At 42.9% G+C, this 14633-nt stretch overlaps 2 protein-coding genes across 2 annotated transcripts; both read left to right on the forward strand.

Annotated features, from left to right (window-relative positions):
• Nucleotides 1-8629: 8629 nt before the first annotated feature.
• LOC100191519 (uncharacterized) lies at nt 8630-9480 on the forward strand. Its single transcript, NM_001328119.1, has 2 exons — nt 8630-9004; nt 9098-9480. Exons 1-2 carry the CDS (start codon nt 8838-8840, stop codon nt 9141-9143), a joined length of 213 nt encoding a protein of 70 aa, NP_001315048.1. The 5' UTR covers nt 8630-8837; the 3' UTR covers nt 9144-9480.
• Nucleotides 9481-9663: 183 nt separating this feature from the next.
• On the forward strand, nt 9664-13001 carry LOC103643432 (uncharacterized). The gene is made up of 2 exons (XM_008666605.4): nt 9664-11847; nt 11951-13001. Exons 1-2 carry the CDS (start codon nt 11542-11544, stop codon nt 12410-12412), a joined length of 768 nt encoding a protein of 255 aa, XP_008664827.1. The 5' UTR covers nt 9664-11541; the 3' UTR covers nt 12413-13001.
• Nucleotides 13002-14633: the final 1632 nt, after the last annotated feature.

Below are 14633 nucleotides of genomic sequence, written 5' to 3' on the forward strand. Positions count from 1 at the left end.
TCACGGCTTGTGGGTAAAGTGTGCGACCTCTGCAGAGTGTTAGAAACTGGTATATCAGCCGTGGTCACGGTTATGAGCAGCCTTGGGATCCTCTTTTATTAGAAGAACTTTGATTACTCTTATGATGATGATTATAATTCTGATCTCTAGTATTTCCTCTTGGAGGGAGTACTTCTGGGTAATAACTGGGTTATTACTAAAATATGGCTCTACTTATAGTAATAAAACTTGACCAACTAAAAGCAATTGCTTAACCTTAACTCCACATACAACTAGTTCACTTTAGCCAAACGGGACATTTTCTGAGTACGTTGATGTGTACTCACCCTTGCTTTACAAACCACCCCACCCTAGGTTGTCCCCACTGTACTCAGTGCTCAGGAGGAGATGTTGGTAACATGGAGAACTTTGAGGAGTTCTAGGACTACGACGATGTTGGGGACTTGTCCTCAAATGCTATGAATTAAGAACAAGGCAACACAAAAAGAGGTTAAATGGTTAATGTCCTTCGTCCTTCGAAGCATTATTTCCCTTGGGATATAACGATCTTCGGACGAAGGTCATGAAGGACATACCTTCATCATCGCAATATACGTTAATGAAAGACGAAGCGTATGAAACATGAAAAACAACAAGAATACCCATATGACATTATTAATATATCTTTATTATATATATCATCATGGATGAACAAGAACAATATTGAATTACATTTGTACTTTCAACTCGACAGAAGGCAAAAAGTCCAAGCATGACGCACGAGCGAGTACAAGTCAGCGTGAACAGTACGGGGGTACTGTTCATCTATTTATAGGCACAGGGCGCGACCTATGTAAAATTACATTCATGCCCTTTATATTTACTATTGACTTAAGGATAATCCATTGAGGACTAGATAGTCTTTTCCCCTTTAAGTCGATTCCTCTTTTTGCCATTGAGCCGAAGCTCCCTTGCGCGTAGCTTCGTAACCGCATCAACCTTCGTCCCAATCATGCTCTCCATATTGTGGATAGCTTCGTTCCGAGTTCAAAGGTTCTTGTGCATATATTTCACTTGGAAAATATTGTTAATCATGTTTTTGAGGACCTTCGGAAGACGAAGGCCCCCAATAGTAGCCCCTCACAGTATTAATTTGTTATAATCAACAAATTCAGACTACAACATGAACGAAGGCCTTAAGCCGAAGGTCCGAAAAAACACCTTCCCTTTTGCTAGAATAGCAATAGTCACTGACAGATGGGGTCCACCAAATTGCAAGGCACTGAGCGTATAAATATGAACCCACACCGGCAACATTTGATACCCTATTTCTAGCATTCGCGTTGTTTTCTCAAACTTTTTAACTTTTGCTCACTAGCTCTCACCTGGTTTTTAAGCTTTTCGAGCTTCAGTTTAAAGACGTGCTTTCACCATGTCCGGGGAAAAAATTACTGAGGAAAAGAAGATGACTGAGGAAAAAAGGATGACCGTGGAGACGAAGCTGACTGAGGAGACGAAGCTGTTCGAAGAAAAGAAAGTTGCAGATCATTTTATCGCCGGGTTTATTGAGTCTATGTCAAAAACAAACACAGGAAAGATTACTAAACAGATACTTGAAGGTTTATCTGAAGATACTGATGACAGTGATAGTTATGATGCAGAAAGTGGAGATGAAGATTCTGAAGATCGGCCCTGGCGACCAAGCCATTCTGTCTTCGGAAAATCGACTATTAAACAGAGTCATCTTGACAACATGAGAGGAAGATACTTTCGTGACATGTCTATCGTGAGAGCTAGCGGAGACAACATCGTCCCTGCCCCTGAGGAAAATGAAGTTGTTATCTACCGAAGCTTTTAAGGCTGGTCTTCGGTTTCCTTTGAGCAAGTTTGTAGTTGAAGTGTTGAAGACATACCAAATTTTCCTTCATCAGATCACCCCCGAAGCTTTAATGAGGATGTGGATTTTTGTCTGGGCTGTAAGAAGTCAAGGGTTGGAGCCGAGCGCGAAGTGCTTCTGTAGCATGCACGAGATCCTGTATGAGACGAAGGCCACTGGCAAAGAATAGTACCACAACAACTTCGGTTGTTATGGATTTATTGCTCGCCCCAATGCAAGCCACCCGGTACCAACATTCCGGAAAAGATGGCCTGGGTCCTAGATGGGGGAATGGTTTTATGTTAAAAATGATTTAAAAGCAAGGGAAGACATCAAAGAAATCATCCAGCGCCCCATTTGGTCTCGCTTCGGTCTCCGAAGGCCGAAGGTGGAAATTGATAGCAATGTCGAAGCATGTCAGAGAGCTTTTAGCACCGTGTGTGCCTTCATTGGCACAAGGGATCTAATTCAAGAGCATATATCCTTCAGGGTATGGCCACTTGTAGAAAGCTGGGACATGCTGAAGGAGACCATCGCCGATTCTAGTGAGGGTGGACTGGTCCGACTGAAGTATACCTTCAGGTTGAGGAAAAAGTTTGATGAGCCAAACGATGACTGACTGAAGTGCATTGAAGCTACTAGTGACGAGCTACTTGGAGCATACTCCAAGGCCGAAGATAATGCTCTGTCCGCAGCCTTTGGAAGTCAGGGCAAGAAAAGGTTAAACATGGTATTTAATGCTATTGGCTTCGTATACCCTGATTACCATTATCCGATAAAAGAGCAAGAGAACAAGAGGAAGATCGCCGCTTCGGCCACTGTAGCTAAGCCAAAGGGCAAAAAGATTAAGGTTCTGACCCACCGGTCGCGCTACATTGAACCGGCCGTAGTGCATGAATTTGGCGCAGGGTCCACTTCAGCAGCCGAAGCAACACAAACTGCTTCGATTACACAGAGCGCTGAAGAGCCGACCGTAATGCCGAAGACGCATACAGTCAAGCCAGTCGAAGATAAGGTTGATAAGGCTGAAGAGCCAAAGGTTGAAGAAATAATAAGGATGCCAAAAAATTTGAGCCCTTCGATAGAGGCAAAACTGTCGAAGCTGCAAAAAACTTCTGCCGCAACTCCCAAGAGGAGGAGGATGGCCAACGTGCTAGATGTCGTGCTAGAAACTACGAAGGTCTTTAGCCCTGCTGCTACAAAGAAAGTTGCTGAAGCTACAAAAACGCAGGCCGAAACCAAAACTGGGCAAGCAGAAGCCGAAGCTGCGCAAGTTCAAACTGAAGCCGAAGTTGGGCCTTCAGTGCCCACCAAGACAGAGCCTGCCGCGCCTGAGGAAAAAACGACAGAGCAAATTGCATCTGAAAATATCAAAGCTCCTGCTCCCAAAGCTTCGAACAAAAGCACTGACTACATCATTCGTCATGCTTCGGGAAAAGAACTATCCCAAGAAGAAATACTAGAAGCACGACACTACGCCCAAAAATTGAAATATTCGAAGGGGGCGTTAGTGTTCAATGGTAGTAATGAAGAAGATTTTCTGTACTGTCTCCCGGATAACAAAGAAATATCCATTTGCCGGGAGATAGGTAAGAGCATAGGATTCCCGAAGTTGGAAGACGGCCTTTCGATTTTATCGAAGGATGAACTTGCTGACAGCCTAGCATACAACAGTATAAAGGTATAAAAGTTTACTTTTAAGTTGGAAACTAGCATATTTCATTGTCATACTTAATTCTTTCTTCTTTTTTACAGGGCTTGATTCTTAGTAATGCCATGAGGGCACAAAAGAATATTAAAGATGAAGGCTATACAATGGCTCTGAATAACCTTCGTTCAGAAGTTATTGAATTGAGAAACGAAGGTCTAGAAAAAGACAAAATATTAATTTCATTGGTAAATAAAGTAAAAGAAGACGAAGCTAACTATAAAGCTCAGGCCGAAGCCCAGAAAACAGAAATTGAAGATCTTCGGAGGCAACTGGCCGAAGCTAAGGAAAAATGCGCAGTCGCTCAAACTAATCAAGAAGTCAGCAAATATTGGAAAAATTATCTAGAGAAAAATGTTGAAGAACTTCGCACATCCAAGGAAAGGTGCTTTGAGAAATCTTTGGATTGTGTGAAGAAAATAAAAGCTAGCTTCGCCAAAGTGGGTGCCTATTCTACTGAATAAAACTTCATACGAGGCGACCCCGAAGGCATTGTTAAATGGATAAGTGGAGAAGCCGAAACCTTCAAAGAAATTTTGAGTGATCGCGGGGATGTTTGCACGTTTTCCGGTGCGCGGGGAATTTCAGCCATCTTGGAGAAGGTTGGATGCGACCATATTAAAACCATGGCCCAGGCCAAAGCTGCCTTCTCCGTGGATGATACGAAGGATCCTTCAGCTGAAGCAACCTTGGTGGGCGGAAAATTCTACAATGATGTCTGGGTGAATGGTGGCCGAGAGGTGGCCCATGAAATTATAAAAAAGAGTGAAAAAGACACCCATGATGCCCGAGCAGAAGCTAAACAAGCTGAAGAAGCTGCAGAACGCGAAAGGCGTATAGGTATTATTTTTTGGTCTTTCAGCTTCGGTACTTGCTTTATGGCTTCGAGCTAATCAATTTTTCCTACTTCAGCTGAACTATCTCCGCCGCCAGAACTGTACGATCCCCTAGCTGATCCAAAAATGAAGGAAGTGCTAGAGATCATAAACATGGCTGAATATATTGTCGATGAAGTCGTTAACAAATTACTGAACGAAGTTGCAGAGAAAGTCCTTAAAGAGGAATAGCACTTATTGTAAAAACATTTGGAAATGGTCGATGTATGAGACACTAGAATGGACATTTTGCTTTTATTGTAACAAGACTGTAATATTTGATGTGTGTAACTTTTAATTGAATATGTAAATCATTGTAATTTATTTCTTTGCAATGCATGAAACTTACATACATACTGTTTTTGAGTCTTCGGCGAAAAAACACCTTCCCTTCTTTTCATGCTTCATAAAGAAAAAGATCTATGCTTCGTAAAGAAAGATATACATGCTTCGCAAAGAGAGGTCCCTTCTTTGTGACAAGGCTGATGAAACTGTATTTCCCGAAGCTTACTTCGTGCCTTAGCACTTTTTCATTTTGATGAAGCATTTGTCGAAAATCCGCTCCGTATTCAATTCTCGTGTCATTGATGTGATATGATGTATGATGTGATGTTATGCGAAATGATGTGATGATATGATGCAAAATGATGATGATGTCGAAGACACACACCCACACGCCTACACTGGAACACACAAGCTCTGCATCCCCTTAGGAACGACTTTTGAGCTTCTTCACCTTCTATTTCGGTGATATAAGTTCTGCATCCCCTTAGGAACGTCTTTTGAACTTCTTCGCCTTCTATTTCGGCGGTATAAGTTCTGCATCCCCTTAGGAACGACTTTTGAACTTCTTCGCCTTATATTTCGGCGGTATTTGGCTCTGCATTCCCTTTGGAACGACTTTTGAGCAGAAAACTTACGCTGCGCTCCCTTAGGAGCGACTTTTTGTAGCTTCGACAATTTAGGCTCTGCATTCCCTTAGGAACGACTTTTGAGCTCAAAATTTGCGCTGCGCTCCCTTAGGAACGACGTTTTTTATAGCTTTGGCAAATTTAGCTCTGCATTCCCTTAGGAACGACTTTTGAGCTTCGTAAATCTGTGAAGAAGATATATTTCATTCTGATAGAAGCAAAATCATTACAAGAAATTAAAACTAAATTTACATTGCTTGTTCCTTATTAAAAAGCAAAATGGCATAGAACATAAAAGTATTTTAGAAGCAGGATATCGCTCAGTATATGTTCTTCAATTCTGGTACAGTACTATTGACTGTACGAGCTTCGGATTCCTCCCTGAATTCACTTTGTTGTTGGGAGTGCTGGCGCCCTTCTGGCTGCTGGCTTCGGGAGTAAGTAGGTTGCAGTAGTGGTGGTGGTGGGAGCTGAGGCCAAGAATCCTGTGAATGGCTTGCCGAAGCAACAGAAGCTGCAGGTTGGTTGCCCACATATTTTGGTATGTATGGAGAATGGCACGAAGCAGTATGTAGGACTTGCTTCGGCTGATTCTGCCGAGCTTCTGCTTTGGCAATCTCTTTTTGCTTCAGGATGGTGATCTGGCAGGTTCTTGTACTGTGGCCCTTGTCCTCACCACAGAATAAGCAATAGATTTTCATGGGCTGATCCCTATATCTTCCTTCGAAGCCCCTGTCGCCTCTGCCCATTGGAGCTGGTGGCCTGAAGGAGCTTTGTTGTTGTCCCGAAGACTGTGAGGTGTGCTGTGGCCTCTGATGCTGGCTTCCTTTGTCATCATTCTGACTGGAGCTATGGAATTATCTGACATGCCTAGGGTGGATTCTCCCTCCGAAGCCCCTAGTCATCTCAGAAAATCTGTAAGCTTCCTCCCTTCTTTGTCGGAAGTCATTGTCAGCTCGGATGTACTCATCCATTTTCTGAAGCAGCTTCTCCAGAGTTTGGGGAGGTTTGCTAGCAAAGTATTGGGACGTAGGTCCTAGCCGAAGACCCTTGATCATGGCCTCAATGACAATTTCATTGGGCACTGGGCGCTTGTGCTCTCAGTCGCAAGAACCTTCGGACATACGCTTGCAGGTATTCCTCATGATCTTGTGTGCACTGGAACAAGGCCTGACCTGTGACTAACTTCGTCTAAAAACCCTAAAAACTGGTAACCAACATGTCCTTGAGCTTCTGCCATGACATGATTGTCCCTAGCCGAAGAGAAGAGTACCATGTCTGGGCCACATTTCGGACTGCCATGATGAAGGACTTTGCCATGACAGTTGTGTTGCCTCCATATGAGGATATTGTTGCCTCATAGCTCATCAAGAATTGCTTTGGGTTCGAGTGCCCATCGTACATGGGTAGCTGGGGTGGCTTGTAGGATTGCGGCCATGGAATAGCCTGCAATTCTGCTGCCAGGGGAGAAGCATCATCAAAAGTAAAGGTACCATGATTAAAATCATCGTACCATTCGTCTTCGTTGAATGAGCCCTCTTGACGAAGCTCCCTGTGTTGGGGCCTTCGGTCATAATCATCTTGAGTAAGATGACGCACTTCCTCAGTAGCTTCATCGATCTTCCTTTGAAGGTCGGCCAGTCGAGCCATCTTCTCCTTTTTCCTTTGCACCTGCTGGTGAATGATTTCCATGTTCCTGATCTCCTGGTCCAACACCTCCTCCTGAAGTGTTGGACTGGTAGCCTTTCTCTTTTGGCTTCTGGCCTCTCGGAGAGAGAGAGTCTCCTGGTTTGTGTCCAGTGGCTGTAGTGCAGCCGCTGGCGCTGTTATCTTCTTCGGCGGCATGACGAAGGTTGATGCTTTACCGAAGATTGTGGAAGTGAGTACACCGGAGTTGGGCGCCAATGTTGGGGACTTGTTCTCAAATGCTATGAATTAAGAACAAGGCAACACAAAAAGAGGTTAAATGGTTAATGTCCTTCGTCCTTCAAAGCATTATTTCCCTTGAGATATAACGATCTTTGGACGAAGGTCATGAAGGACGTACCTTCATCATCGCAATATACGTTAATGAAAGACGAAGCGTATGAAACATGAAAAACAACATGAATACCCATATGACATTAATAATATATCTTTATTATATATATCATCATGGATGAACAAGAACAACATTGAATTACATTTGTACCTTCAACTCAACAAAAGGCAAAAAGTCCAAGCGTGACGCACGAGCGAGTACAAGTCAGCGTGAACAGTACGAGGTATTGTTCATTTATTTATAGGCACAGGGCGCAGCCTGTGTAAAATTACATTCATGCCCTTTATGTTTACTATTGACTTAAGGATAATCCATCGAGGACTAGATAGCCTTTTTCCATTTAAGTCGATTCATCTTTCTGCCGTTGAGCCGAAGCTCCCTTGCGCGTAGCTTCGGAACTGCATCAACCTTCATCCCAATCATGCTCTCCATATTGTGGACAGCTTCGTTCCGAGTCCGAAGGTTCCTGTGCATATATTTCACTTGGAAAACATTGTTAATCATGTTTTTGAGGACCTTCGGAAGACGAAGGCCCCCAACAGGCGAGTTCTAGTTTACTTTAGTGGCAAACTCCTAGTGAGCTGCCTGTGTAGGCTATCTTCTATGTTTCGTTACTCCGCACTTTGATGTTAATGTTGAACACTATGGATATGTATTAGACTCTGTGAATGTCTTGTACATCATGATGTAATTAAAGTACCTTTCCGCTATTTATTTCGAGCATTGTGTGATGATGTCCAATTATGTAAGCGCTGTGTACGTGAGTTCTAATCCTAGCACGTACATGGTTCGCATTCGGTTTACCTTCCAAAACCAGGTGTCAGTCCTCTATCCATTTGAATACTTTAATAACCGGTTTAGCAAAACTAAAATATGTACAATACATTTGAGAGTATGACAAATACGTGTGTACAAAAAATAAAAATAAAAAATGTCTCTAATATAGGTATTTGAATATAGAGGATGTGATTTAGAGGACGTTGTTGGAGAGGAAGAAGATATAGAGGATGAAATCTTTTAACAAGACTGTAAAGGATGGATATAGAGAACAAGTTGATGGGAAAATTCATGGACGTTCTACTAGGCCCTACTCACTTGTTACCCCTACATCTCACCTTTATTTTACACCCCATCCGACTCCGAGGGCACCTTTGGTAGCCCAGGATCCCAGGAGAATCCCGACCCATTCCCTGGCCTCCAAACCCACACGCTAAATTATCCCAGAGCCAGAAAAAAAATATGTTTGGTGACCCAACTCTCCGGCCCAATCCGCGGGAGAGAACAGGGCTTTCGCCCCAGGCCTCACAAGGTCGGGAAGGGTTTCCGCGAGCTCACCCTCTCCACTCGCGCACCCGCCGCCGCTTCCTTTATCTCACGCACCCGTCGTCGCCTCCTCTCCCTCGCGCAATTGGGGCCAGCTGTTGGGACGACGTTGAGGACGAGGGCGATGACGTGGTCGGCCTCCTCCACTCTGTGGAGACAACCAAGGCGGTCGCGGTGGCGGTCGCTAGCATGCAACCCCACTGAGTCGAGCTCATACGGCAGCTCGACGCCTCCTGTGAGACACGCCGCCACGAGCCGCCTTCTCCACCCACATCTGCACGCGCAACACAAGTATGCTTCACCTTCACGCGTGCAACACAGAACACGTTATTTCGTTTCCACCTAGATCTCGTGGTCATGACGCAACCAATGGCTTCTATGCAGATCTCGTCGTCGGCAGCTTCCACACCGCCACTATGGCAGCCAGTAGGAGGGCCAGCGACAGCCGCGTCGCCGTTATTCCTCTGACCCTCTTGCTGATCGAGAGAGGTGGCTGAGAGAGGTGGACCGGCCGACCGGATGAGCTTGTGGCTAGCTGGAGGAAGAGGTGAGGAGATGTATGATCTGAATGGGAGTGGGTAGTGGTGGTGGCCTGGCGACGGACAGCAGTGCAGAGTGACGACCTTGCTGCTGTTGTGTCATGGCGAGAGTGCTTTAGTAGCTTCTTTATTTGTTTTGACCAGTCTATAAAATAAACAAAGAATCATTAGCAATTATGTAACCACTTGCTTGTGGATTGTGGTAATTATGTCATATACGATAAAACCTGTTAGATATGTCACATATATGCTTGTTGCTTGAAATACTAACAGCACAATGCATTTATTAAGGTGCCGTTTGGTTCACATATTTGTAACGTAATGGGTAACAAATAACGTTAAATCATGTTTGTTTTAGTCCAACCGTAATCAGATACCACACTAAAATTTGATACCAGCCTATTCAAATTTGTTACCGCCAGTAATCGAGCCGAAACCATTACCATTACCATTTGCGTTACATTTTTTGAACCAAACAGCACCTAAGTTCTACTACCCTTCTGTTCTTCCTATTGAATGTTGCCCCCTTCTGTTTGTCCTCTTCAAACTCAGATCAGCAAAGCTTCTATTTTAATACTAGGAGAATATTATAATATACTGTATGGATTAGTAATGCTTTCTTATGTGCTTAAATTTCATTTCTTGTTATTTAATTTAATAGGGAAAATAACAATCTTTGAACCTCTATTGCATTTCTTGTTAGTTAATACGAATGTACATGTTTGTATGATTTCATATCTAGCTTGCATCGGCGTACAAGGTTGATGCTGGCAGGTGACAGGTTGCCTTGCTATTGATGCTGAGATTGTTGCCCTTCACTTCCTTAGTGCACAGGTGCACATAGTAAATGGTCGAATTGATTTTTGCGGTGAATATTGAAGTTGTACAATTTTCTGTTAATTATTGCTTTCTATAGATATTGATTTTTCTGTGCAATGAATATTGAATTTTCTGTTTGGTAGGCATTCAAATATTCTATGTTAATTATTGCTTTCTGTAGATCTGAAGCAGTTCGTTGGAAGGTGGTATAATTGTTTTAGGGATACTAACAAATGGGTTCTAGAATTGAGTTGATAAGGAAACATTTGAAACATGAGGAGGATGATGATGATGAGTTATTTTTTGTGTCAGTTCCAGCTATATATGCTTCCCTTTATTCTGAAAAGAGGCCAGTACACACTTCTTGTCGTAGTGGTGCACAAAAAGTTAGAGAAATGCTCGATGGTCATGAGAGCTGGTGCAAATCCGAGTTTCGAATGGAGCCAGAGATCTTTAGAGCTGGAGCTAGATATCTTAGAAAGGAAGGACTGTTGCAAGACACTTCAAATATGAGCATTGAGGAGCATCTTTGGATATTCATGTACATGATATCTCAGAATGCTAGCAATGCGATCTTGCAAAAAGAATTTTAGCATAGCGGGGAAACCATACATAGAAAGATAAGCGAGTTCTTTGATATAATCCCTGCTCTAACTCAAAGATTTGTGAAGCTCCCAAGTGTAAACCAGCCACATGTGAAGATTACATCCAATCCCCGGTTTTGGCCTTACTTTCAGAATTGCATTGGTGCAATTGATGGGACACACGTCCCCATAACTTTTAGTGAAGAGAGATCCCCTCCATTTAGAAATCGAAAAGGAACCCTTTCTCAAAACGTGATGTTAGCATGCGACTTTGATTTGAATTTCACATTTATCTCATGTGGGTGGGAAGGGTCCGCATCTAATGCGGGGGTTCTTCAATCAGCTTTAAGAAAGGGTTTCAAAGTGCCAGATGGTAAATATTATCTTGTAGATGGGGGATATGCAAACACTCCTTCTTTTATTGCCCCGTATCGAGGAGTTTCTTAAGATCTCAATGAATATCGGAGGCGAGGGTCGAGAACTGTATATGCTTATTATAAGAGTTATTTAATCATTCTCATGTTCTCCTTCGCAACCACATAGAAAGGTCCATTGGTGTCTTGAAGAAGGAATTTCCCATCCTCAAAGTGGGCACCTTTTATCCCATAGAGACTCAGGTTTTGATTCCATCAGCGGCAGTTTCATTTCATAACATGATTAGAGGTTTAAATGGTGAAGATGGATGGTTGGATCAGCACCCAACTAACATCAATTCTAGTCAATTTGTTGAATTACCAGAGGGAGATATCAATTATCAGTATAGTAGTTAGTCCAATGCTGGAAATGCTCTTAGAGATCAAATTACTATGCAGATGTGGAATGATTATAATAATCATTAGTATTATTTTTGATGTAATAGTCATTGGCTATTGTATATTATGTAGTCATGGCTAGAGCTTCGTGGAATATGAACTATGAGAAGATTCTTGTTGACATCTTGCATGAGCACAATCATGTGAAGTACCGGGGCCAGAATGGTTGGGCACCAGAAGGTTGGCGTTCTATGACTCAAATGTTCAATGAGAAGTGCCCGTTGGCTAAGTTTACAAAGGCACAGATCCAGGAAAAAGAAAAGGAACTTAAGGCAAACTATAAGGTGCTGAAGGAAGCCCTCAAGCAAAGTGGTGTTGGATGGAATGAGGCCATGGGTATGATCATTGTGGAACCACCAATATGGGCAAATATAATTGTTGTAAGTTTTGACTAATCATTCTTGTTTCATTTGACTAATCATTCTTATTTACTTTTGACTTTGGTTACAATCTAATTGTAGTCTACTTTTCTATAATGAATAGAGTAATCCAAAGGTCAAGAAGTTTCAGTCAAGGTCATTCCCTTTGTATAATCAGTTGTCAGCGCTCTATGATGGCAGTTGTGCTACCGGTGATCTTAATTTTACATCAACTCTAATGATGGCAGTTGTGCAACATACATCATCCCGACAACAATTATATATTCAAGATGAAGCTGAAGCTATGAGCTCTTTCAGGATTGATGATGACCTTGGGGTTAACCCTGATTTGAATCCATTCTCTTCAAATTTGCATGGGTTGGCAGCTTCAAGTACCCATGTTGAGATTGGTGGACATGAACGCACCCCCGCATCTTCAGCACAACGAGCGGAGAGTCATGGAAGGAAGCGTAAGCAAAGTCAGATTGCTGGGGTTCTTGAGGAATATTTGGATTACAAAAGACAACATAATGATAAGTTGCTTGATGTGGTTGTTGGGGACTTTTTCTCAAATGCTATGAGTTAAGAACAAGGCAACACAGAAAATGTTAAACATTAGAGTCCTTCGTCCTTCAAAGCATTATTTCCCTTGAGAGATAATGATTTTCGGACGAAGGTTATGGAGGACGTACCTTCGTCAATATAACATATAAATGACGAAGGAGACATATGAAATACAAAAAGTAACATAAACAATTATGTATTACCATCAACTCATTTCTATTTCATTATTATGGAAAAATAGAAATGATAATAAGTTACAAAGGTACCTTCGGCTTGAAAGAAGGTAAAAGTACAAGCGTGACGCAAAAGCAAATGCCAAGTCCCCCGTGAACAGTACGGGAGCACTGTTCATCTATTTATAGGCACGGGATGCAGTCCATGTAAAATTACACACATGCCCTTTACATTTGCTGATAACTCTATAGTAATCCATCGGGGTCTAAATAGCCTTTTCCCCTTTAAGTCGGTTTTCCTTTTCTGCTATCACGCTGAAGCTCTCCTGCGCACAGCTTCGGCTCTGCGCCATCCTTCATATTCTTTGTGTTTCTTCGCACTGTGGTTTTGACCTAAGTCCGAAGGTACCTGTTCATGTATCATACTCCAGAAATATTGTTAAATCATGTTTTTGAGGACCTTCGGAAGCCGAAGGCCCCCAACAGTAGCCCCTCGCAATATTAATTTGTTGGAATGATAAATTCAGATTGCGATATGGACGAAGGCCTTAAGCCGAAGGTCCGAAAAAACACCTTCCCTTTGCTAGAATAGCAACAGTCTATGACAAGCGGGGCCCTCCCACTTGCAACGCACTAGGCGTATAAATAAGAGCACACCGCGAGCACATTTGGCACGCTTTCTTGCCATCTGCTCTTGCTTTCCCAATTTTTAGCTCTTGCAAACCGACGCTTGCCTGGCTTTTTATATTTTTTAGCTTCGGCCTTAAGAGCACATTTTCAACATTTCCAAAGATGACTCAAGATAAAAAAGTTGTTGCCGAAACAAAGCTGAGCCTTTCTGAGGAGAAGAATCTTGGGTTTCTTGAATCGATAGCAAAGACGAATACAGAGAAGATCACTAGGGAGATTTTGGAAGGTTTATCTGAAGATACTGGTGAAAGTGACAGTTATGATATGGAAAGTGGAGGTGAAGACTCTGAAGATCGACCGTGGCGACCAAGTCACACAGTTTTCGGAAAATCAACTATTAAGCAGAGTCACCTTGACAATATGAGGGGGAGATATTTTTGAGATATGTCTATTGTGAGGGCAGATGACAGAGAGAAGACTGTGCCTACTCCCGAAGAGAATGAAGTTGTGATCTTCCGAAGCTTTTTCAAAGCTGGGCTTCGGTTCCCCTTAAACAGATTTGTGGTTGAGGTTTTAAAGATCTATCAGGTCTACCTTCATCAATTTACTCCCGAAGCAATCATAATAATGGGAATCTCCGTCTGGGTCGTGAGAAGCCAGGGCTTGGAGCCAAATGCAAAAAGTTTCTGCAGTATGCACGAACTGCTATATGAGACGAAGCCCTGGGGTAAAGAACAGTATCATAACAATTTTGGCTGCTATAGCTTCGTTGCCCGCTCTGGCTCAAGCTCCCCAGTGCCGACTTTTCGGAAGAGATGGCCTGGAGACTGGATGAAAGAATAGTTCTATGTGAAAAATGATTTAAAGGCACGAGAAGACATTAAAGAGATAATCATGCGCCCTATCTGGCAGCGCTTCGGCCTTCGAAAGACGAAGGTGGAGATTGACGAGGCGGCCGAAGGATGCCGAAGAGCTTTCGGCACAGTTTGTTCTTTCATCGGGACAAGGGACCTAATCCAGGAGCATATAGCTTTTAGAGTATGGCCACTTGTAGAAAAGTGGAAAATGCCGAAGGAGACTGTCACTAAGACTGACGAAGGAGAACTAGTTCGATTAAAATACACCTTCAGATATGAAGGTAAGTTTGTTGAGCCGGATGATGACTGGTTGAAATGTATCGAAGCTACAAGTGATGAATTGGTTGGGCCGTACTCCAGAGCAGAAGATAACACATTATCTGCGGCCTTCGGGAACCGGAAAAAGAAGAGACTAAACAGGGTTTTTGATGCTATAGGATTTGTGTACCCTAACTACCAGTACCCACTATGGGGTCAGAAAAGGAAAGGTGCGGCTCCTGTGAAAGATGTTGCTTCGGCTGTCTCTAGTGAGCCTACGCCGAAGAGGAAGAAAGTGAAGGTCCTCACTCACCGACCACGCTAC

The sequence above is a fragment of the Zea mays genome, chromosome 1 (genome assembly GCF_902167145.1).
Source record: "Zea mays cultivar B73 chromosome 1, Zm-B73-REFERENCE-NAM-5.0, whole genome shotgun sequence".
In the NCBI taxonomy this organism is placed as follows: domain Eukaryota; kingdom Viridiplantae; phylum Streptophyta; class Magnoliopsida; order Poales; family Poaceae; genus Zea; species Zea mays.